This window comes from Erpetoichthys calabaricus, chromosome 17 (assembly GCF_900747795.2).
Source record: "Erpetoichthys calabaricus chromosome 17, fErpCal1.3, whole genome shotgun sequence".
Lineage (NCBI taxonomy): Eukaryota > Metazoa > Chordata > Cladistia > Polypteriformes > Polypteridae > Erpetoichthys > Erpetoichthys calabaricus.
Genome location: NC_041410.2, coordinates 48256112 through 48282934, shown reverse-complemented (window position 1 = coordinate 48282934; position 26823 = coordinate 48256112). Strand labels below are relative to the sequence as shown.

At 36.8% G+C, this 26823-nt stretch overlaps 2 protein-coding genes across 4 annotated transcripts in view; one reads left to right on the top strand and one right to left on the bottom strand.

Moving 5' to 3' along the window:
- Positions 1-26823, top strand: part of ubl7a (ubiquitin-like 7a (bone marrow stromal cell-derived)) — a 1205533-nt gene that overhangs the window by 55215 nt on the left and 1123495 nt on the right. The gene's annotated exons all lie outside the window — the stretch shown is intronic.
- Positions 1-26823, bottom strand: part of sin3aa (SIN3 transcription regulator family member Aa) — a 131320-nt gene that overhangs the window by 2347 nt on the left and 102150 nt on the right. For all 3 annotated transcript variants that reach the window (XM_051920791.1, XM_051920792.1, XM_028823851.2), the window contains 7 exons: positions 24238-24421; positions 16963-17536; positions 10389-10558; positions 5129-5302; positions 2676-2768; positions 967-1061; positions 46-253 (listed from right to left, as the gene is read on the bottom strand). In XM_051920791.1, the coding sequence (XP_051776751.1) occupies positions 46-253; positions 967-1061; positions 2676-2768; positions 5129-5302; positions 10389-10558; positions 16963-17536; positions 24238-24421 (1498 nt within the window). The remainder of the gene's footprint in view (positions 1-45; positions 254-966; positions 1062-2675; positions 2769-5128; positions 5303-10388; positions 10559-16962; positions 17537-24237; positions 24422-26823) is intronic.

The window sequence follows — 26823 nt, the reverse complement described above, 5'->3', positions numbered from 1 at the left end:
GCACAAAAAATGTGGCAAAAATACATCTACACTTGAATACACTACCTGATGAGCTCTCATTAGGGCGGTCCGTCTGTACATGTAGTCTTCTGACTTGAACACATACACCATCTTGTACGAATTTAGCTTAAAATTACATTTCATTTTGTCCAGGTTTTCCACATTCTCAAGGGTCTTCTTACCACCTGTCTCTTTACATTCCTTTTCATGCTGCTCTCTTCCCCTCTGGCACTTCCGTATACGACGCAGATTCCTGTACAAGCAAAAAGTCTTTTATTTTTAACATTTTCATGCAAGTGCAAATTTGCACTTCTATACACACACAATAAATATATAGATCCAGCAATCTATACTTCCAAATTTGCTTACTCAGGTTCAGGACACAGAGGACGGGACATAGAAGCAAAGTAGCAACTAACTCTGAATTGGATGCCTACAGGTCTGAAAAAATACGAGTCTAAAACTCACTCTATGTTTTATAGCAAAAGATCACAGGGTGATGAAGTGTTGAGAACCCTGCTCATTAATCTAAAATCAAAAGATGTTAACTAGAGCAAAATCTCGTGCTAACGTTCAGAACAGGCTGCGTTTCTTTTTTAAACATTTATTACCCAATTCATTTTCATGAGGAATGCTGCAAAACTATTGTTGTAGCTCGTAGCAATAGAATCCTGGTATGATTCCAGTCTACTGTGCCTTCTGTCAGGAGCTTGCATGTTGTCTCTTTACTTGGGTAGGTTTCCTATGGAAACGCCAGCTTAAACTAGCCTGGCATGAGCAGCCATAGTCGAGTGTACTGTGAGATGTTTTATCTACGCCCTATTCTAGCCATGTACCTCCTGCTGTTGGCATATATTTTGGTTTCTTGCAATTGCAGTGGAAGGATAAGGTTAAGAAAATGAATGGATATACAGTACAGTAAGAGAGAAATCCATGCAGTTGAGTAGCAACATAATCAATTCTTACCTTGGCAGAAACACAGGCTTTTGTGCCAGGTGTTCCCTCAACTCTGGAGAAGCAGAATCAGAGTTTACGTAACGTTCTACGTAATCTGACCACCGCTGGACAAAAGAAAGAGCACACAAGCACAACATAAATTCATATTCTTTCAAGTGAAAAACTTCTATAACATGTTTTACTTGAACTTTCTAACAGATACACCTACACATATGACCCAATTACTATGTGGGCTTTACGGGGGGGAAAATGAGGGATTTGCATTTTTTTTTTCAATTGAAGAAAATAACATTCCATACACTCAAGTTGAACTTTTAAAACAAATGACTTCATAGTGAAACTATAAAAATAAAAAGGATGAAAAGAGTCAGAAAGTTAATATAAAAGGAGGGTCTAAAACAGACGAAACCTAGCAAAACAGAATTCAACCCCAACCCGAGAGAAAGAGAGGAAAGCCAATAGCATGGGGGGGGGGGGGGAAACAGAGAGAATGTTGTTTTCTCTAATATTAGTGCTTATTCTAAAATGTTATTAATTAGGTCTTGCCACATTTTAAAAAAGTTTTGAACACAACCTCTAAGCAAGGATTTGCATTACAAGAGCTTGACTATTGATTTGAAGGTTGAAATGTTCTTTTTATAAGCAAGATATAAACTTAATATATGTTGTGATCGATTTGTGTTGTTGATGTGGTTAATTTGTCATTGTTGTTGTTTTGAAGCAGTACTGTCAGCAGGACAGCTTTCCCACAGTGCAATTCTCAACACTGAGCCTGGTCCATATGGACACAAGATCACTGATGTGTAACAGTAGCAAATTACATGGTTTTCCTGATTAATGAGCACAACATAACACAACCTTTTATTAGATTACTGAAAAAACTTAAGATATCAGAATTCAGTACAGATTACTGTGTTGATAGTTGGCAATAAAGGAAGAAAATGCATTTCTTCACTGCCTTACATGCATCAAGGTACTTACGAAAATACATACTGGAACAAACATGGATTTTGTGACTAGATATTAACGCAAACCCCATATATACAAAACTGGAATCCCTTTCTTGACTTTTGTGTAGTCATTCTTTTATTGATTTTACCTACTCAGCCTTTGATTAAGTTCTGTTTGTTTATTCATTTAGATATCATCAAGTGCTTATTCACATTTTTTTCTCCTTTTAGTTTTGGTGACTATACTTGCTCAATGTCACAATCTGATATCCACTTATTTACTTAATGTGCTGTACTTTTTTCTTGTATTATTTCCTCACTTCTTTCCTTAATTGTAGCTGTCACAGATTTTCCTTTGTTGGCTATAGCAAGTTCTTAATTACTTCTACGGATGTTCTTTCCACTACAGAGTCACCCATACATGCTCAATAGTGGTGAGAACTGGTGATATGAATAGCTATACAACACAATATGATTTACATCATTCGTCACTGAACCTCCTGCTAAGCATGCCCAAACAAGCAGCCATCTTTTCTTTGAGCCACAGTTACCCACATGATGAGCAACTGTTCCCCAACTGTACTTATGCAATCTACTTAATTCTCTCAGTGATTACCATTGATTAAAACCATCTCCTTTAAGTATAATTTTACCCCTTGTTTATCCTAGTGTTTCATTTCTTTTGTCGCTTATCTGTATCTCAGCAAACAAGCAAGAGCAGGATTATGAATTAGGCGAGAAGAAACTGCATCAAAACAGAATACTTACCTCAGCTTCCACAGGCTCATCAGAGTTATCCTCATCTGTATCCAGAAGCTCAATTGTCAGTTGAACTTGACCTCGACTTTGCACAAACATTAACTACAAACACATAAGTGATATTGCTTTAGAATTTCTTTAAAGGAATTTAATTTTAAAAATGCATTTTTAAGGGTATAAACAATTGGTACTGATATCACTGATCATTGATCTGTTCTACATAGCTATTTAGTAAATACAACTGTAGGTATAGGAGAAAAGCAATGGAATAGAAAATATGCTTTTTGAAAGGTAAAAGTACAAGACCAAAAAGGCTTCAGAAATTAGAGGGATGAATGCACAGATATCTAGTTCATTAACATTATAATCAAATTTAAAAAATGAATCCCACCTATGACCCAAAACCAGGCTAAAGGAGTTTGAAAATAAGATGAGCCCACATTTCCAGCAGGTAGTTGACCATCAATGTTTAAGAAATTACAAAACTAAGAGTAATCAAATTATTCACTTTAACCATTTTAGTTTACCATTCTCTGAATATCTGGGGGCCTCATGTATAAAACTTGTTTTATGTTCAAAAACTTGTGTAAGAAATAGCTTACACACAAGTTGCAATTTATATAATACGAATATGGATTGCAAATTAGCTTAAAGCTATGGAATGTTTCGAACCTCCTATGTGGACTTTTTTTGTTGTTGGCATTTTAGAAACTCCAGGAAGCAGAACAATAAAGTGAAGTTTTGTTGCTTATATCAAAAATGTGTCAGTCACATTCTGATGTCTGTTCACCCATTAATTAAAGTCAGTCATCATTATGCAAAAGGACAAAATTACCATTAACAATATTTAAATGACATAAAGTATGTTATTATGTTTGCTTGTCTCTATGTTTTAATTATGCAGAAATAAGTACTTTTTAATTTTAAGAAGTTGGGAAAATGTACACATACTATAATATTGAGTGTGACTTAGTTAATGGATGTAAAAGTTGGAGCATTTTCTGTTATTTACTGTCTTCATCAAAGAGACATAGATCACATTTTTTTAAAATATTAAGACACAGGGTTATGTATGACGTAGAGATTTGCTCAGAATGCCATATCGCTATTTGTACAGGCAGGCATAAGCCACAGTTACATGTAATACTGTTTCAATTCCTTTAGTGGTGACTACTGAGGATCTGTTTGCTGACAGCACTGACTTTCTGGGGTGTATACTGTACACAACATATTCAACTTGAAATAACCTCGTTCAAACTAAACCAGAAACAGTGAACTAACCTGTAATTGAAATTGTGCAGATATTTTGCTATCTGTGTTAAGGATTGGTGATAAGCAAGTGACAGTTGTTTTGGGCAGGACAGATCATAATCATATTCAGCTTATTCAGGGCAGTGAGCAGGTGGAGCCTATCCCAGCAAGCAACAGGCACAGATAAAAACAATCCCTGGACAGGGCTCTAGCCCATCACAGTGTGAACACACACACACAAAAATATAAATTCATCAGTGGACAATTTTACATTTTACAACATGACTGTCTTTAAACTGTAAGAGGAAACCCATGTGCAAACTCCATGCATGGAGCACCCAGGACAGAACTCCTAAACCCCTGCAATACAGTGCGCCTAATTCATTTAACATATGTATATTAACCATGGCCTTAAAAATTGAGGAAACATATCTTTATTTTGAGACTTATCTTAGTAATATAATGCATCCATTTTAGTTGGAGCAGGACCCCTGGCCACTCTAAAACCCTGTCACCAAATGTCAGTAATACCTCAAAAGTTCACATTCACTTAAGTTTTCTTCTGTGTTTTCTAATGGTTTCAAAGTAAAGATGTCAGAAACACGTCCAAATTTATATGGTTATTAGGTCAAGAATATTCAAAAAAGGCACTTTAAGCCATACATGGTTACTAGTTGAAGTTGACAAGGAGTGGATAAAAGAGCATATACAAGCACATAGTTTTAAGTTGGTTTGAGATTTATAAAAGAACTTGGTGTGGGATCTGGCATGCTTACAGTTTTATACATTCAACTTTTTTGTGCATATGACATGTTTGCCTTTCTAATGTAAGCAGAATTGTAATATTGACGTTTAGCAAGGTTTTAGCAGTCAAAATCCAACAATTTTTAGGAAATCTGAACCAGTGCACTGTTTAATAGTGAATACTGCACTGTTTAAAAGTCACAACACTCTACCATTTGTCTACTGGAAATATGCACACACACACACAAGAAGAGCATATTTTGAAAAGTCAGACATTTAACTTAAATATTATTAAAAATATTTACACACAGAAACATATTTTAGTATCTACTCTATTTAATAAGACAATATTTACAATATTGAACTGTTGATTTTATCCAAATTAGATACTGTCCCCCAAGTGCTAACCTAAAGAAAAAATAATCATTACATTCAATATTGATAAAATAAGTAAATACCATAAATACCTTGAAACAATTCTCATCAGACATTAGCTGCTCTGCCTTGCGCTGATAGGCTGCCTCAGAAGACATTCTGGATGCTTGAGTGGATAATAAGCCTCCTGTGGCTCCAGTTAAACCTTCTGACAGGTATAGGTCTGTCACTTGCACACAGATTTCATCACTCACAATGTGCTGTAGCTAGATAAAGAAAAAAAAAATGAAGTTAAAAATTACAAATTAAGAATCCTTCAATGAATACAGACAATTATAAAACCAAGGTAATCAAAATATGGTGTGCCTAGCAGTCATCTGCAATTATTATACTCTTACCGATAAAGTAAAGTCAATAAAGTGCATTCTTTTGTCACAAATTTCAGATATTAATCAGCAATACTCATTATGCATAGACAGGTTGCCTTTTCCTTCAAGATGAACTCCCAGTATAACCTTTGTTGCTAAAATTCTGCAATGAATTTACAGTATTTTTCAACCAAATGCAGAACTGATTACACTTAGTGCACAAAATATAGGAAGCCTCCACTGCTTCCAATTATGATTACATCTAGAACAGAAGTACTTGTTTTCCTTTAAAAAAATCATGAAATGTTCTCACTTTTTGAAAGACACAATTTTCCAAAACATTTTACAAATACACAGAATTTTAACACTAGAATCTCTGAAGCCTACAAAAAAACTCGTAATCCCAGCCCACCTTAAATTCCTTCACACCTCTCCATCAGCATCTTTTGTTTTGTAAATGTGTTGATCAGTACAAGCAGCAAGCTGTCCCATTTCTCCCCCCAACACCCCACCCCCTGACAGAGTTCAACTTGGGCAAAACGTTCTCCCAGCTCAAGCCCAGGCTCCTTATCTGTGTGTGAGCTGCCTGGAGTTGGATAAATAATACAGTATATTGTTATTTGGAACACATGCATTTCATGTGTGTTTCGTGTCTACAAAGATCTGGGTAAGTGTAGGATGGAAGTAAATAATTGCGAGACAAGAAATGCTGAAGACATACCTAAATCAGAAACTTTTTCCATGTTATCACAGGTCTACAAAAAGAAATTTTCTTTTCCGGTGCCAAGGTTTTCTGAATAGATTTAGGGTATTTTGAGGGTGCTGAATTCAAAAATCCCATCACATTTGCTGAATTGGGTCTAGTTTTTGAGATAATGGACATACAATGCGACTTGTGTGTGATAACAAATGCAATAGCTTTTGGTCTGTCTTTTGACTCTTTAACAGTGTCTTAGGTAATGAAATATCCCATATAATTATTTTGTATTTCAATCTGTAGGCCTACAATGCTATAAAAGCGACTTTTTGAAGCCAGAATTCAACTGTGAATTTGCAGAGGAAAGAAGTCGGCTACAGTATAAGTTTGTCAACCCAGTCTTGGTTTATACCCAACAAGTTCTGTCTTAATAAGTATATATTATGACTTCATCAAGAAGAGCCTGCATCAACAATCCTGATGTATTCTGCTACATCTGTGGAGAGTACATGGTTGAAAAACAAAGAAGAAATATCACAGACTTTGTGCATCGAGTATACCTGGCTTATTTTGGAGTACAGCTTGGAGACCAGGATAAGTCTTGGGCTCCACATATGGTTTGCAAAACATGTGTGGAGCACCTACGACAGTGGACAAAAGGTGAAAGAAAAAGTTTAAACTCTGGTGTGCCAATGGTATGTAGAGAACAGAAAAACCACCATGACGATTGTTATTTTTGTGTTGTAAAGATTAAAGGCTTTAATTGTTACAAGAAAGCTTGTGGGATTATCCTGATTTGGAATCAGCAAGACAACCTATTCCACATGGCAATGACGTTCCCATAACAGTGTTTACCAGACTACCAAACCAGCCACTGTCAAGACTCTGAAGAGAGGCAGGGATTGGAGTGTATGGCAGGTAGTAGCAGTGGAAGTGAATTTGAGGGAAGCTCTGTGACGCCTCAACCATTAAGCCAAAAAGAACTCAATGACCTGATTCGAGACTTACATCTGTCCAAGCAAACATCTGAACTTTTAGCATCCAGACTTAATGAACAAAATCTTATAAAGGCGGAATTTAAAATTACAGCCTATCGGACAAGAGAAGAGAGGCTTCTCTCATATCTCAACCAAGAGGAAGAACTTGTATACTGCAATGATATCCCAGGAATTGTACTTCAAATGGGACTAACAGAATATTGACCAGAAGACTGGCAGCTTTTTATAGACAGCTCCATTAGAAGCTTGAAATGTGTTCACTTGCACAATGGTAACCGTTATGCGTCTCTTCCCATTGCTCACTCAACAAAACTTAAAGAAGAATATGAAAATGTAAAAATTGTATTACAGAAAATCCATTATCATGAACATCAGTGGTTGATTTGTGTTGATCTGAAGATGGTGAACTTCTTGCTTGGACAGCAATCTGGATACACAAAATACCCATGCTTCATGTGCCTCTGGGATAGCAGGGCAAAGCAAGATTATAGGACAAAAGTATCATGGCCTACAAGGGAAGAAATGATTGTTGGCGCTGCGAATATCATCAACAAGCTGCTTGTGGACAAGCACAAAATCATTCTCCTACCGCTTCATATTAAGCTAGGATCGATGAAGCAATTTGTTAGGGCTTTGGACAAAACGGGTAATTGCTTCAAGTACATTTGTAGATCATTCCCTGGACTGAGCATGTAAAAACTAAAAGCTGGAATCTTTGATGGTCCTTAGATTCGTAAAGTCATGAACGATTCCAATTTTACCAAATGCATGAATGACACTGAGGCTTCAGCCTGGAAGAGTTTTGTCTCTGTTTTGAAGAACTACTTGGGTAATCACAGAGCAGGCAATTCTGAAGAATTGGTGCAAGATATGCTTGCTAACATCAGAAATTTGGGAGTTAATATGAGCATAAAGATGCACTATCTCCATAGCCATTTAAACAGATTTCCAGATAACCTTGGAGAATTCAGCGAGGAAGAAGGCGAGAGGTTCCACCAAGAAATGAAGGTGATGGAGGAGAGATATCAAAGCAGATGGGACATACACATGATGGCAGACTACTGTTGGAGTCTCCAACGTGATTGTCCTGATGACACACATAAAAGGAAATTGCATAAACAGCGTTTTTTGAAGCATTGACATTAATAACAATTAATAACTAATTAATATTGTATTAATCAAATCATACACAACTTTTTTCCTGTCACTGTAAGATATTTTTAATTTCTTTTTTGTATGATGTTAGACTGTTTACTTACTAGTTGTAACTAATATAAAAATATTCTTGCAATTCTGAATGCTTTTCAAACGTGTTGTGTTAATTAATTAATTAACTATTAAATATCTCAGAAACTAGAGCCAATCTGGCAAAATCAAAGTCATATTCTTAATCAGCACCATAAACTTAATATAAAACCATTCAGACATCGTTGGCACCAAAATCACTGTATACAGTATCAGTGTAATGACTTGGAAGTGTATAATGTATGAAGACTTTAGTCCAAATATCAAATAAACATGTGCGCTTTTATTCAAGAATATAAACAAAGGAAAAAAAAAAATCATTCAATTTACATGTTGCTGTCAATGAGTTACAAACCTAAGCTCGACAGAAAGCTCATATGTATTCCTGGATGGTGCAGAGGTATGAGCTGTTGCCTTATTACCGAAAGGTTGCAGGTTTGAGTCCCAGCACTCAATGTTTTGAGTAGAGAGCTACTATTATTACTATAATATAATAAAAACATACATTTGATTTGAGTCTGTAACACCCACTGTAAATTTTGGCTACTTGTAAAAGTTAGCACATTTTTTTTATTATTCAGTTTTATTCTCTCGGTGACGTTCACATGGTACAATGAACTTGCCTCTCCATCTCTGAATTGATGCTGTTTATCTCCATTCTTTTCATAAAAGCAGCAATGACCACAGTTGGTACTGTGATTGATGCCTGCTCAGAACTATTTGTTGTACTAGCAATCAAAGATACGATGTCCCGTGACCGCCATCAGACTGGACAAAGGCAGAACCGTAACAACTGACAGCTTCTTCCAGCGTTTTTGCTGGCTAATAGACTGCTGCACCGCAACACAATTATGTTTGGCACCATAAGTAAAATTGGGACTTCCACCTGCAGCTAAAATCACTTTAGTACGCGAGCAATTCACCACGCTACTGTTTAGATCTGGCAGTGTTATGTTGTCATGCGCCCAAAAAGAAGAAGCCATTGAAACCAGCTTTGCACCTGTGCCTTCAACAGCAAGGATTACCACAAAATGGTTTACAAAGCAAAAAAGACTTACAATATAATGTACAAAAATGGAGTAATGATGCTGTTCTTCGACACTTCACAATGTTGTTAAAAAAAAAAGTGACAACACTAAAGCCTATAGGCCACATCGCATTGTGCAAATTTTCCAACAACTTTCAGTCACAGCTTTCATTTACATAATCTTAGCAAGCAAGGCCCACTCCCATAAAACATACTGAATGATGTGATATGCCCAGTGACTCAGTCCAACTAGTCTATATAACTCGCTCCACAGGCGTGGGCTCACTCTGTGCATGTGACCCGACAATCAATGAATGCTCATCTGGAAGTACGATGCATATAATGCAGCTACAAAAAATAAAGAACACAGGTGTTTTGGATCTCACAAAAGGAAGATAAGTTCACTTGCCTGATACCTTGTGTTCTATATATCATGACAGACTGGGGTTGGGGGGGATGATTGTGTCTTAACTCGCTGTACCTGTTAACCCTTAACGCAGCATTGGCTTTGTTAGGCAACACGTTATTGGCCATCACAGCATTGCTGGGAGGTAGACACTCAGTCACTAAATAGGGGGAGGAGGACGTACAATGCAGATATAATATACAGGGAACCTTCTTGCATTAGCATCAAAGGATGCTAGAACTTTTCAAATGGATTGTAATGTATTCATAATAAAAGTTAATAATTAAGTAGCAAATGCCCATAACAATGCAGAGTTTATTTTCATGCAAAAAACTCTTAATTCTTTTCAAAACTTTAGCTTTTTTCATTGATTTTAGTTCTTTCAAATAAATGTATTCCATGCTGTGTGAGGATACATTTAAAATAAAAGGATTCTACTTTTATAAGATGTTTCATTTTTTGGTCAATTACAGTCACCCTGAAAAACCATCTAGCAGTTGAGAGCATTACATTAATAGATTTAAGTAATTTAAAGACTATAAATTAAACCTTTATAATACTTCTACTGTAGAATAAACAATTGGTTAATTATCAGTTAATCAGTTTCTTACCTGTCTTACAATACTCTGGATAAGTTTGTCCATTGTGAATGCAATATAAGCATGAATGGTAAACATTTCCCTTAAGGAATCCTCATATTGAGAGGCATCCATGTTTCCATCAAGCAAATTCCTCACCATCTCCAAAAAAGCTGAATAGTAATCTTCAACATCTACTTCCACTGTAGTAAGGTGGAGAAAAATTATAATGAGTAAAATAAAATTGGCAGCACAATATACAGTAAGTACAAATACAGTATCAAGAAGCATGTTTGCAGTATTGACTTGATTTCTCTTTAAGGAAACTATTGGCCTATGTTGTCTCTGGAAGGATTTCTGAATATTCTATGGAAAAAAAAACAAAAAACAAAACGGTTCTTTCAGCATATATCCAATTTTTATATAGTTATGTCCATAAATATTTGGACAGAGACAACTTTTTTTCTAATTTTGGTTCTGTACATTACCACAATGAATTTTAAATGAAACTAACTCAGATGCAGTTGAAGTGCAGACTTTCAGCTTTAATTCAGTGGGGTGAACAAAACGATTGCATAAAAATGTGAGGCAACTAAAGCATTTTTTTAACACAATCCCTTCATTTCAGGGGCTCAAAAGTAATTGGACAATTGACTCAAAGGCTATTTCATGGGCAGGTGTGGGCAAGTCTGTCGTTATGTCATTATCAATTAAGCAGATAAAAGGCCTGGAGTTGATTTGTGGTGTGGTGCTTGCATGTGGAAGATTTTGCTGTGAACAGACAACATGCGGTCAAAGGAGCTCTCCATGCAGGTCAAAGAAGCCATCCTTAAGCTGCGAAAACAGAAAAAACCCATCCGAGAAATTGCTACAATATTACGAGTGGCAAAATCTACAGTTTGGTACATCCTGAGAAAGAAAGCAAGCACTGGTGAACTCAGCAACGCAAAAAGACCTGGATGTCCACGGAAGACAACAGTGGTGGATGATCACAGAATCATTTCCATGGTGAAGAGAAACCCCTTCACAACAGCCAACAAAGTGAACAACACTCTCCAGGGGGTAGGCATGTCGATATCCAAGTTTACCATAAAGAGAAGACTGCATGAAAGTAAATGCAGAGGGTGCACTGCAAGGTGCAAGCCACTCATAAGCCTCAAGAATAGAAAGGCTAGATTGGACTTTGCTAAAGAACATCTAAAAAAGCCAGCACAGTTCTGGAAAAACATTCTTTGGACAGATGAAACCAAGATCAACCTCTACCAGAATGATGGCAAGAAAAAAGTATGGAGAAGGCGTGGAACAGCTCATTATCCAAAACATACCACATCATCTGTAAAACACGGTGGAGGCAGTGTGATGACTTGGGCATGCATGGCTGCCAGTGGCACTGGGACACTAGTGTTTATTGATTGTGTGACACAGGACAGAAGCAGCCGAATGAATTCTAAGGTGTTCAGATACATACTGTCTGCTCAAATCCAGCTAAATGCAGTCAAATTGATTGGGTGGCGTTTCATGATACAGATGGACAATGACCCAAAACATACAGCTAAAGCAACCCAGGAGTTTATTAAAGCAAAGAAGTGGAAAATTCTTGAATGGCCAAGTCAGTCACCTGATCTTAACCCAATTGAGCATGCATTTCACTTGTTGGAGACTAAACTTCAGACAGAAAGGCCCACAAACAAACGGCAACTGAAAGCCGCTGCAGTAAAGGCCTGGCAGAGCATTAAAAAGGAGGAAACCCAGCATCTGGTGATGTCCATGAGTTCAAGACTTCAGGCTGTCATTGCCAGCAAAGGGTTTTCAACCAAGTATTAGAAATGAACATTTTATTTCCAGTTATTTAATTTGTCCAATTACTTTTGAGCCCCTAAAATGAAGGGATTCTGTTAAAGAAATGCTTTAGTTGCCTCACATTTTTATGCAATCGTTTTGTTCACCCCACTGAATTAAAGCTGAAAGTCTGCACTTCAACTGCATCTGAGTTGTTTCATTTAAAATTCGTTGTGGTAATGTACAGAACCAACATTAGAAAAAAGTTGTCTCTGTCCAAATATTTATGGACCTAACTGTATTTATATAAACAGTGTGTTGCTTACGTTTTTTTAATATGTGCCATATTAAAAGCTGATTTTCTCACATAAACATATTATATATATATATATATATATATATATATATATATATATATACACACACACACTAAGGTAGTTGAGCTATGCATGTGTTTTTTGCTGCAAACTTCCTGTAAACTGACAGCAGTAAGTGTAGACTTTACTAGACAGAGAGAGAAAGAAAATCAGAATATTTGCTTTTACATTAAAGAAAGTAGGGTAATAAACTGAGAAAAATGAATCAGATGAGTCCTCCTGTGAAATTAGAAAATACAGCAAGAAAAAATGCTTTAATGAATTCAGGCCTTTTTATTTTGCCCTTTAATTAAAACAAATACTGCCTAATTTTTAGTTAGAATTTTGCCAAATTTCATTGCCAACCAACCAAACATTGTCTAATTATTGGTCAGGGAGGAAGCTTGTATTAAGTACAGCAACTCACATTTTCAACTAGAAAAACAAGAAGATAAAGAAGAATTTGAAATTGCTGCTTAGAAAACATTAGGCATGTTTGACAAATTTTGCTGTTTAGTCTTGCATCTTGTTAGCCTTGTATCTTCCCAATACATTTCTTATGAACATTTGATAGATTAGTAGCTTTTTAAAAGTTTGTATTGTTTTTATTATTTGTTTGTTGGCGTTATACAGTAAAAGGTCTGGGAAGAAACAAGTACTGCAAAATTAAAATGGTACTCCCTATTTATCATTAGACCTAAGGAATTACTGATGTCTAGCTGGTACACTGGAAAAAACCTGTATTAAATATATAGTACATGTATATTTAAAAGGCAAAAAAAGCTGTAGTGCAAATTATAACTAAAAATGATTAAAACCTATAAGCACATGTATATTTACATTTAAGCAGTATTTAACTGCTAATATCAATTAATTGAATTAATGTGTGAGAATATACATTTTTTCTTAAACTAATGGTGGAAACTGCTTATTTCAAATCAAGTTGTTTCAGATAAATATATTAAAGAAGAATGAAATATGAAGGCTTGTAATTACAAGAACTTTATTTTCTTTTATGCTGCCATGTATTATGGATAAATATTTTCCGTACATATTTTACTAGCTAAAAAAGTATGTATTTTAAGGGAATTTTATTTTTAGCATTTTAATGGTCACTGAACAATAAGCCTACAGAACATTTTTTTAATAAAAAAAATTAACAGGTAACATCTATGGCCTATTGTTTCATTATTAAAACACCTAGGTTAACATTTTCATATAGAACATAAGGCTTCTAAATGCCTAGTTATGCAGGGGCTTAGTGTAAAAAGTATTTTTTAAAGATGTAAAGGGGGAAAAAATCTGAATTGGCCTATCCAGTAACATGATATTGCTGATCGGTATTAGCCTTAAAAAATCCTGAACAGAGCATCCCCTATGTTATACAGAAGAATTTTGTCTGCAAATTTACAGAAAACTGCATCCAACTAATGGGAAGAAACTTCGTCATGCAACAAGACAATGATTCCAAACACAATGCTGGTTCAACTTTTCAGGATTTCAAAAAGGTGAAAAAGTGGAAGGTTTTAGACTGGTCAGGTCAATCACCAGACCTTAACCAAACTGTGCAGGCCTTACACCTCATGAAAAAGGAGACTAAAAGGAAAAAATCCATGATAAACAAGAACTGAAAGAGGCTGCGGTAACAACCTGAAAAAGTATGACAAAAAAAGATGCCATCCATTTGGTGCTGTCACTGAGTCACAGACATGGTGCAGTTATTGCAGCAAAGGATAAGTAAACATATACAGTAATCCCTCGCTATATCGCGCTTCGACTTTCGCGGCTTCACTCTATCGCGGATTTTATATGTAAGCATATTTAAATATATATCGCGGATTTTTTGCTGGTTCACGCATTTCTGCGGACAATGGGTCTTTTAATTTCTGGTATATGCTTCCTCAGTTGGTTTGCCCAGTTGATTTCATACAAGGGACGCTATTGGCAGATGGGTGAAAAGCTACCCAACCAGAGTGCATATTACGTATTAAATAAAACTCCTCAAATATATTGTGAGCACGAGGGCTGTTCGCACCCCTAGAGGATACGGCCGCTCCTCAAAAAACGCTGAAAGATTACCTTCACATTGCTGCCATCCTTGCTGGGCTTACATATGGCTGCTTTGTCAAGCGATATGCTTCCCGCACTGTGCTTCGCATACTTAAAAGATCAAACAGCACATATTGATTTTTGATTGTTTGTTTTTCTCTGTCTGTCTCTCACTCTCTGACATTCTCTGCTCCTGACAGAGGGGGTGTGAGCAGAGGGGCTGTTCGCACACTAGCCTAGAGGATACAGACACTCCTCTAAGAAATGCTGAAAGACTACCTTTACATTGTACATCCTTGCAGCTGCTTTGTCCGGCGGTGCTTCGCATACTTAAAAGCCAAACAGCCCTATTGATTTTTGTTTGCTTTTTTCTCTCTCTCTCTGACATTCTCTGCTCCTGACGTGCACTCCTTTGAAGAGGAAGATATGTTTGCATTCTTTTAATTGTGAGACGGAACTGTCATCTCTGTCTTGTTATGGAGCACAGTTTAAACCTTTGAAAAAGAGACAAATGTTTGTTTGCAGTGTTTGAATAAAGTTCCTGTCTCTCTACAACCTCCTGTGTTTCTGTGCAAATCTGTGACCCAAGCGTGACAATATAAAAATAAGCATATAAACATATGGTTTCTACTTCGCGGATTTTCACCTTTCGCGGGGGGGTCTGGAACGCAACCCCCGCGATAGAGGAGGGATTACTGTATAAGGTGTTATTTACGTTAAGAATATCTGTTCCTACACTTTCGCTTGTCTAGAAATTAAGCGGTGTGCTATAAAAGGTGCTATGTTCCATGTTGTTTAATACATCTAGATGTCAATAGAAGGAAATAAGAGTAGAAATTCTGAACTCTTGTCTCATATTCATCTTTTAATCTCAAACCCAAATGTCTTCAGTTTACAGCAAAAATAAATGAATTGGTCTTGTTCCAATACTTTTGAAGAGGACTATATGTAATCATTGTCTATGGACCAAGTTTGTATCCAGTTTTGTAAGTTACCCCTGGTGCTAACTGCATTTAGTTTCTGAATTTTTCTTCAAGCCACAACTTTATCATAGGATTTTTTTTAATAAATATTCCTGGATTTCTATAATAACACGATGCTTGCAGTTAACAACACTTAAAGGGAAAAAAGCTTTCAGAATAATATTACAAGCACTTGGTTTATTATGCATATCGATTTTATTCAAGGTGAGTGCTTTTATCGGTACTTAATAAACCTTAAAATACAGCCTCATTGAGTACACTATAGGGTGTAAAAATTAGTACTAACAGTACAGATTTAACCAAATTTACCTCTAAGTAGCATTACTTGCATTTCAGATGTTACCGGAACATAAATATGTTACTGAAGTACAATCTAACAGGTTTCCTTTCCTAAAATATAAAATTTGCAATACAGCTATACAAATCTCCAAGCAATCAAAATAAATTGGAACCTTGAGTTTCCTTGATAATCAGAGGAAAACAAATTCAGAGACATCTGTGATTTTCATGGTTTTACAGTCTTGTATGACACAGGTGCAAAGACTGCTAGAGTATATCAAAAGACTTGTCAATTTGCTAAGCATATGGTGAGTATGCAGCATTGACAAAGTATTCAGTGTATATGTGGGGCAATAAAATAGTAAGTAAAGGCAGTGGTATTACATGCAAGACATTTGTGCTAAATTTAGTTTAACCTGTGTATGATAAAACACAACGTTATTATAACAGCTAAGGCAGACTGTGACCTAGTGGCACAGCAGATCGCTACTTTACTGTTGTAGAAGACTGGTTTGAGCCTTGGCCCATACACTGTTGATGTAGAGTTTGCATATTCTCCCCTTTCTTATTGAGCAGTTATTCTCTTAGTACTCTAACTTCCTTTGACAACCCAAAAATGTGCTTATAACATTGACTGATGACTTTTGTTCATGCAAGCACGAGTATTACAATTAATTAATAATGCCACTTAGGACTATTAGTCCAGTTTTGTAATAAAAACAACATAATTCAATGCGCAATATATCTGCTCCTCGCTTTCCACATCCCAAGACATTTACTTTCTTTCATTCCTTTGAACTACCATTGTTCTTCATTGTTTGTAGGAATTTTCTACATTGCACTTCCAGATGATTGCTCCTTGGCTGTTAACTCTAACAAACATAAAAGCACACCACAATGACTTGTGGCTATGATAAAATAAAGGCATTACAGTATGCAACTGGGAGCACTGGCATCTGTTATTTAGACAACCAAAGGTGTGACTGTAAACAACTTGCTGTAAGTTTTATTTAAGATAATGTAAATGAATATATGAGGAATAGCAGATAACATTTAAACTAATAGTTTAATAGTATTATTATCATCATCTGTAGACCTCCTGCAAACAATCAAACCTAATTTCTGAAAATACTTTAAGATAATATTAATTACATTACTTACTTGGTTCCTTTAGCCTGAGCTGAATGGCTGGGTTCTCACTCTTTTCTCTTTTCAAGCTCAAATATTCTCTTTCACGGCAGTCATCTTCAATCTGCTTCTCTGCTTGACCATAAATTCTCAAAAGCCTGTGGCACAGGATTTGATGGAGTCTTAAGAAAATATACCAATTATTGTTAACAAAGAAGAGGTTATATACTTCATCTGTGCCTCTCAGTTTTTGGGCAGCCGTATTAGTAAACAGTAACTTAGACTTGGAGGGGCTGTTACTTGCAGTCCCTACTCCACCTGCCACTCCATTGTGCTTTTTAGTGCTGCCTTCATCTAAATCCATTTCCTCCTCATCTTCCTCTTCCACGTCAGAAAGGTCCACTCTTTGAGCAAATAGCAAGTCTGGTATGAAGTGGTAGATGATCTGTTTGATCTTATATTTGTCTTCTTTTTGAATACCAGCCTGCCTTTTAACATGGTGGATAATAAGAGATGCAGCATCCTCCAGGATCTGCTTGTCCTCATATGACAGGGTTAAATGTGGTCCTATAGGAATCGCATTTTCCTCTGATGCTTGCTCTTGTCTCTGCCATAAAAAGTGAAAAACAGTCATATTATGAAATAATATTCCAATGAGTTTCTACTAACATGTTTAAATTTAATTCAATTCAATTTAAATAGCACACTTAATTGAATACAGGCTCAGAGCACTGTAACAACTTTCAAGATAAAATATAAAGGTTAAATTTTAAATTGGTAAAAATCATACATCTTAGCATGTCTCTGACTGCAAAAGTCATTCAGGACTTTAATGCTAAGTTCTGGATCAACATAATGCTAATAAAGACCGCACTTTGTTAAATGAAAATATTGTGGTTTATTTTACTTCCTTAAGTTCTTCAGACAGTCCTTACCATGATATAATATAATTTATGTCAAGAGAAGTTAATGTTGGGCTGTAAGTTATACTTGTAATGTCATATTTGAATACTGTGTGTAGAAGCCCAAGGCTGACTGATATACTGTATATCAAGATTTTAAAATATACTGGGATAGAAATAGGGATATGGATTGAGGCAGTATAGTTTATATTGAATTTAAATAAAGCTTTGTTTTAATCTTGAGGAAAGCCTTTTTTTCTTATCCCTAACTTCCTGCTTCAGTCTTCACTATTGTGCTCTGCTAGCAACCCTGCCCCATCTTATGCAACATGAAGGGGCATGACACACAAGTTACTACTGAAAACGACTTAGTATGTAAAAAGAAGAACAATGGATCAGTTATTTGGAGGTGGTTTGGATTTCACAGGTCAGATGAGCAGCAGAATCGCATACTGTGCAGGGAATGCCGAAATTAGGTCGTTTCAGAAAGTGGGAGCAATACCAATCTTTTTAATCACTTAGAACAGCGGCACAAACTTCAGTATGAAGAGGCTGTTAACTGTTCTACTACTGCAGTTACAAGGAATTCGCTACCCGAAATGCCTACACCAATTCGGAAGATATTGCAAGGTTACCCACGCCTTGCCTTATTAAAAGAAAAGTGCATAATGTTGCGGTGTCACTGGGGCAATTTCTTACTAAATGACAAAAGATATGCTTCCCATCTCAACAGTGGAAAAGGATGGTTTTAAAAGACTGATCAAAACTCTTGACCCATGATACGAATTGCTTAGTCGCAATTACTTTACAAGAGAAGAGCTGCCTAAAATGTACATTCAAGTTAGATGTACCCTTATCGACCTGATCGCTAAACTAAAACATTTCGTGTTGACAACCAACATGTAGTCAAGCCACACCTGCAAGACATATTTAAGGGTGACTATTCATTTCACTGAAGAATGGGAGATTATACGTGTGGCTGCAAACCAGCTACTTCCCTGAAAACCACACTGGGGAGCACATAGCTGAAGCTCTGCAAGATACCTTCATAAACCTGAAGCTGGATGAAAAAGAGGCTCATTGCTATTTAAACTGACAAATGGAAGTAATGTTATCAAAGCGGTGCAATCGCTGAAGTGGCAAAAGATGCAGTGCTTTAGCAATCAACTTCATCAGGCAATTGGTTGGTGCATGTTTAAAAAAAGAAAAGAAAAAAATTAAATCGCTTAAGTGTTACATTTATCAAAACCCGAATTAAGCAGTAAAAGTGAGTTTTAAACTGTTTGCCTTTACAGTGAGTCATGTCAGTTAAACACAATACTTATTTCATGAAGTTTAAATTAGCTACATCGTAAAACGTAAAATTCCCTTAGGCTAGACTTTTTTTTTTTTTTTATAAATATGAAATGTGTTTTACAGATTTATTACAAAACAAATACACATTAAAATTGCAAAAAATATAAATGCATGTCTAATGTACAGCCATGTATTAAATCAGATTTCATTAGACCTAAATGAGCTTCCTTTTAACATAAATGTTAAATATTAAAAAGTAAAAGCTTGTTTTATTACAGAACATGGCATGGATGATGACCAAGTGACCCAGGCAATTTTTTATTGCAAAAGAATTGTCGGCAGCTCCTCCTACAGGTGGTGGAGGTGGATGAACCTAGCTGAATTTCAGATGCAGCTGGGTCTGACTGCTCACAAGCTCCTCACAGGGATGCCAGCACACATGGGATAAATTCAGAAAATGACAGAGAGGGTTCTAGAGCAGGAGAGGGCACTTTCAAAAGTCCTGTTCTCCAACAAAAATTCCAGGCATCTTGTCCCTACCTGGAAAGATTTAGAAGTGGTTAAAGTGGTCCAGAAATCTCTGAAACCTCTTCAGGAATTCACAGAGGCTTTGTCTGGGGAGGACTATGTCACCATTTCATATATCCAACCAGTGCTCCAACATTTCAACTGTACCATCCTGGAACACGATGGAGACGACAATGAGCTTGGCAAATCCATCAAATCTGCCACTGTGGGTTACCTTAAGGAAAAGTATGCTGACCCATCATCTAGTAACCTTTTGGACATGGCATCATTTGTTGATCCATGATTTAAATCCACTTGCACTGCAGCTGACAGGATCGAGGCACTGAAGCTCAGAGCTGTATTGGAATTGGAATCACTGGCCTCTTAGCAGAGCTGCTGAAGCACAAGTAACTTAACTGTGATCAACACTGTCTATAGACCAGCCAACACGGGCACCACTTAAAAAGAAAAAATCCCTTGCAAGCTTTTTTCAAGCAGACAACGACCCCAACCTACCCTATAGCATCAAATAGGAAAACAATTGAGAATGAACTGTCCAACTAAATAGTGATAGGGCCAGCAGAGCACAAAGCAGATCCCCTTGGACGGTGGAAGGGCATGCAGTCATGCTCCCCACTTGAAGCTGCCTGGCACAAAAATACCTTGGTGTTCCAGCCACCAGCAGAGAGGGTGTTTCGTTGCAGTGGCAATGTTGTCAGTTGTAATAGGGCATCCTTGAAGCCTGAGGCAGTTGACAGGCTGGTACTTCTAGGTCAAAATCTTTAGTCTACTTTGCAAGACAGATGGCTTTACAGGTTAGTGTTGTTTGCACAGTTGTGCACAATATTTTGTTAAGAAGAACCTGAATGCACTTGTTGGCTATAGTTTGTTAACTTGTTTATTAAAACAGTGGAAAGCAAGCAAGAGACAGGTCATATGGTTATTTATATTGTTATAATAATATTTATTTTATATTTATTATTTTTATTTTATTTTAACTGGGCTGTAGGCTGTATTTTCCTATAATTTCAGAATACTTAGGCCTGCAATTTGTTGTTTACATTTAAACATTTTATTTACATTTATACTTTGTTCTTAATTTGAAAGAAGATAGTTGTTTTTTTTTGGTACTGTGGGCTTATAAATTAAATATATATTCATTTGCTATATATTTCAACCTTTATTTTGATAAATTCTTGTGACATCTTGTATGGTTTTGGCTTGCAACTGAAAATTTTACTCACTTCACAAAAATATCAAGATATTTATCGTATATCGCCATTCAGCCAAAATATATCAAGATATGATTTTTTTGTCTATATCACCTAGCCCTTAGTAGAGCCGGTTTCCATTTCTCAAGCAAACCATAACAGCAGAAAGCAAAAAATAACAGAAGAGCTGATGTACAGGTGCTGGTCATAAAATTAGAATATCATGACAAAGTTGATTTATTTCAGTAATTCCATTTTAAAAGTGAAACTTGTATATTAGATTCATTCATTACACACAGACCGATGTATTTCAAATGTATATTTCTTTTAATGTTGATGATTATAACTGACAACTAATGAAAGTCCCAAATTCAGTATTTCGGAAAATTAGAATATTGTGAAAAGGTTCAATATTGAAGACACCTGGTGCCACACTCTAATCAGCTAATTAACTCAAAACACCTGCAAAAGCCTTTAAATGGTCTCTCAGTCTAGTTCTGTAGGCTACACAATCATGGGGAAGACTGCTGACGTGACAGTTGTCCAAAAGACGACCATTGACACCTTGCATAAGGAGGGCAAGACACAAAAGGTCATTGCTAAAGAGGCTGGCTGTTCACAGAGCTCTGTGTCCAAGCACATTAATAGAGAGGTGAAGGGAAGGACAAGATGTGGTAGAAAAAAAGTGTACAAGCAATAGGGATAACCGCACACTGGAGAGGATTGTGAAACAAAACCCATTCAAAAATGTGGGGGAGATTCACAAAGAGTGGATTGCAGCTGGAGTCAGTGCTTCAAGAACCACCACGCACAGATGTATGCAAGACATGGGTTTCAGCTGTCGTATTCCTTGTGTCAAGCCACTCTTGAACAAGAGACAGCATCAGAAGCGTCTCGCCTTTGGACTGCTGCTGAGTGGTCCAAAGTTATGTTCTCTGATGAAAGTAAATTTTGCATTTCCTTTGGAAATCAAGGTCCCAGTGTCTGGAGGAAGAGAGGAGAGGCACAGAATCCACATTGCGTGAGGTCCAGTGTAAAGTTTCCACAGTCAGTGATGGTTTGGAGTGCCATGTCATCTGCTGGTGTTGGTCCATTGTGTTTTCTGAGGTCCAAGGTCAACGCAGCCGTCTACCAGGAAAATTTAGAGCACTTCAAGCTTCCTGCTGCTGATGAACTTTATGGAGATGCAGATTTCATTTTCCAACAGGACCTGGCACCTGCACACAGTGCCAAAGCTACCAGTACGTGGTTTAAGGACCATGGTATCCCTGTTCTTGATTGGCCAGCAAACTCGCCTGACCTTAACCCCATAGAAAATCTATGGGGTATTGTGAAGAGGAAGATGCAATACGCCAGACCCAACAATTCAGAAGAGCTGAAGGCCACGATCAGAGCAACATGGGCTCTCATAACACCTGAGCAGTGCCACAGACTGATCGACTCTATGCCACGCCGCATTGCTGCAGTAATCCAGGCCAAAGGAGCCCCAACTAAATATTGAGTGCTGTACATGCTCATACTTTTCATGTTCATACCTTTCAGTTGGCCAACATTTCTAAAAATCCTTTTTTTGCATTGGTCTTAATTGATATTCTAATTTTCCGAGATACTGAATTTGGGACTTTCAGTAGTTGTCAGTTATTATCATCAACATTAAAAGAAATAAACATTTGAAATACATCAGTCTGTGTGTAATGAATGAATCTAATATACAAGTTTCACTTTTGAATGGAATTACTAAAATAAATCAACTTTGTCGTGATATTCTAATTTTATGACCAGCACCTGTATATCAAGACTGAACAGCAGGAGATGATGTACTGTTGTTTTCATCAGTTATAATAACAAGAAAAATATCTGTGGAGTTGTAACATTAACAAAGACAAAAAGATGTGCTCAGAATGCTTCTGTTTGAAATTAAAGTTTTAAATCAGAATTTTATAGAGATGATCCGGTTAGGTATTTTTAGGGCTAGAATTGGATGGCTCGGGCAACAATTTTTTCACTTCATCCTTTTAAAATTTTATGTTCCTGCATAACTAGGCATGTAGAAGCCTTAGGTTCTATATTAAATTGTTAACCTTGGTATTTTTATAATTAAACTGTGCACCACGGGCTTTACATATTCATTTTTATTAACAAAATTTAATTTTGCAGGTTTATTGTTTAGTAATAATAAAAAATACCAAAAATAAAAAAAACACCCTTAAAATGCTTACTTTATAATCTAATAATATGTGTAACATGAAATATTTCTACATATTACATATAGCAAAAAATAAAATGCTTGTCATGATTTCAAGCCACAATTCTAATAAAATATTAACAGGACGTTTATCAAGAACATTCAAGACTAACATGCTTAACAAGTTTATATGTAAAACTGACAAACTAACAATTCTATACTTTAAGAACAAAGGCATTTTTTTCTTTATCTATTCTTTTCTAATAGGTAAGTGGTTGCCAGTTTACGCACACTGCCCAAAAAACACGACCCAAAGAAAATGAGCTCAGCAACTATAAAGTAAGAGATGGGATTAGGTGCAAACAATAGTGAAAGAGCAGGAACTGTAAGAACCAGCAACCAATCATCATCATTTTCATTCTCTGTTATCACCTGGAACTCGGACACATATACCAGCCTCAGCAAACAAAACATTTAATGACTACGTGACTGCAGTAATTAATAACAAGATGTTTCACTACTTGCTGCTTTTGTTTTTTCACCAGAAAGAAATGCATTTCTGAAAATATAAACAAAACAAGCACAACTGCAAAATGATGCCATGACCATTAATCATTCTTCAAAAATCTCATAAAACTTTTCACTGGTAGATACTAAAAGGAAAGATACCACATTTCTTTCACACTTGGCATCTGAATATGGTATTATTAGAATGCATCACAATATAGATGGAGCACACCATCCAGTAATCATAAGGTTATTCAATGAATTGTCCACATGCAACAGCAACAAAAAGACTGCCACACAATATGTCTTCTGTTGAGATCATTTTCATTAAATGTTGTCATACCAGAGCTCTCAGAATTATTAAGGATCCCAGTCATCACCTATTCATATAGCTTGCATCTACCAGACAACAACTTAAAAACTCAAATCAGCAGATTTAAACACCTTCTGCTTAGAGGAGGTATATTATTTAAGCAAGTTAATATTTCTTAGCCACACATTACCTCAAAAGGGTCTGTTGTTTTACTTTGAATTCATTGGCATTTCAATATTTGTATACCTGTATTTCATTTTAAAAAAGCTGGGATACTGCAATATTTAAATATCAGTGGCAGCATTAACTTCAAATTATTAAACAATTTAAAATTCTGCATAGGCATTTTATAAAAACAGTGGTTTATGTGAACTTGGACTTACATACCTCATCATATATGCTCTCTATCTCATTAAGTAGTGTCTTTGACCGTAGCACTTTGGTATCATTCTGTTTAAAATTAATGCCCTGATGGTCCAGTGACTTTAAATAATATTTTTCATTCTGTTCCCTCCAAATCTTATTAAAACCTCTCTGGGCTTCTCTCCACTCTTCCTCTTTTGTTTTTAACCTGGATAAGCAAGACAGAAATAAAGTTTAAAAAGGTTCTTAAGTATTGCATTTTATATTACATATATACACAGATCAGCCACAACACTGGCACAGACTCCACAAGACCTCTAAAGAACCTGTGGTGTCTGGCACCGAGACATTAGCAGAAAGATCCTTTAAATCCTGCAGGTTAAGAAGTGGGGCCCCATGGATCAGAATGAGATCTAGTGATTTTGGAGGCCAAGTCAGCACCCTGAACTCTTTGTCACGTTCCTCGAATCATTCCGTGGCAGGAATTCCATGCTAGACAGTTGTGTTTGGGGTTACAAAGTCGGCAATGTAAAACTTTTGTGACACTTTATTATGTCAATCGCTACAGTATCAAAAAAAAGATAGGAAAAATCGCATTAGCCCAAACAAAAGGTAATTAATCATCAGAGCCAGGTGTAATTGAAAAAATAGCAGGACAAATTGAGGTCAGAAATAAAAGGCGAAGAGTAGAAAACAAAGTCTGTTCGCCTTCGCATCATTCAATGCACAAAACGTGGATTTACACACACACACATATATATACATATATATATATATATACACACACACATATATAAACACGTGTCGCGTACTCTTTGCATTAATTTGACAGTAAACTATTTCAACCATTCTATGATCTGCTCCTCACAAACTGAGGGCACCGTGGCGGATGTTAGCAGATTGCTGGCCAACCACAAGTGTTACCTGGAAGGTAACCACCCATACAATCAGATTGTGACACAGACTACGAACGCAATGAATGTAATTACCCCGATCTACATGCTGTCAAATAAACGAACCACACGCCGTGGCGCAACGTTAGGGGCATCGCCTCTGGCACTGACGTCCAAGGTTCAATTCCCGAGAGGGAGTGCAGTGGAGTGTGTACGCCTGATGAGCCCATAACGAGGGCGAAACACGTGTCGCGTACTCTTTGCATTTATTTGACAGTAAACTATTTCAACCATATATATATATATATATATATATATATATATATATATACACACACACATACATATACATATATACAGTATATACAGTTAGGTCCATAAATATTTGGACAGAGACAACTTTTTTCTAATTTTGGTTCTGTACATTACCACAATGAATTTTAAATGAAACAACTCAGATGCAGTTGAAGTGCAGACTTTCAGCTTTAATTCAGTGGGGTGAACAAAACGATTGCATAAATATGTGAGGCAACTAAAGCATTTTTTTAACAGTATATACAGTGCATCCGGAAAGTATTCACAGCACATCACTTTTTCCACATTTTGTTATGTTACAGCCTTATTCCAAAATGGATTAAATTCATTTTTTTCCTCAGAATTCTACACACAATACCCCATAATGACAACGTGAAAAAAGTTTAATTGAGATTTTTGCAAATATATTAAAAATAAAAAAATTGAGAAAGCACATGTACGTAAGTATTCACAGCCTTTGCCATGAAGCTCAAAATTGAACTCAGGTGCATCCTGTTTCCCCTGATCATCCTTGAGATGTTTCTGCAGCTTAATTGGAGTCCACCTGTGGTAAATTCAGTTGATTGGACATGATTTGGAAAGGCGCACACCTGTCTATATAAGGTCCCACAGTTGACAGTTCATGTCAGAGCACAAACCAATCATGAAGTCAAAGGAATTGTCTGTAGACCCCTGAGACAGGATTGTCTCGAGTCACAAATCTGGGGAAGGTTACAGAATAATTTCTGCTGCTTTGAAGGTCCCAATGAGCACAGTGGTCTCCATCATCCGTAAGTGGAAGAAGTTCGAAACCACCAGGATTCTTCCTAGAGCTGGCCGGCCATCTAAACTGAGCGATTGGGGGAGAAGGGCCTTAGTCAGGGAGGTGACCAAGAACCCGATGGTCACTCTTTCAGAGCTCCAGAGGTCCTCTGTGGAGAGAGGAGAACCTTCCAGAAGGACACCCATCTCTGCAGCAACCCACCAATCAGGCCTGTATGGTAGAGTGGCCAGACGGAAGCCAATCCTTAGTAAAAGGCACACGGCAGCCCGCCTGGAGTTTGCCAAAAGGCACCTGAAGGACTCTCAGACCATGAGAAAGAAAATTCTCTGGTCTGATGAGACAAAGATTGAACTCTTTGGTGTGAATGCCAGGCGTCACGTTTGGAGGAATCCAGGCACCGCTCATCACCAGGCCAATACCATCCCTACAGTGAAGCATGGTGGTGGCAGCATCATGCTGTGGGGATGTTTTTCAGCGGCAGGGACTGGGAGACTAGTCAGGATAAAGGGAAAGATGACTGCAGCAATGTACAGAGACATCCTGGATGAAAACCTGCTCCAGAGCGCTCTTGACCTCAGACTGGGGCAGCGGTTCATCTTTCAGCAGGACAACGACCCTAAGCTCACAGCCAAGATATCA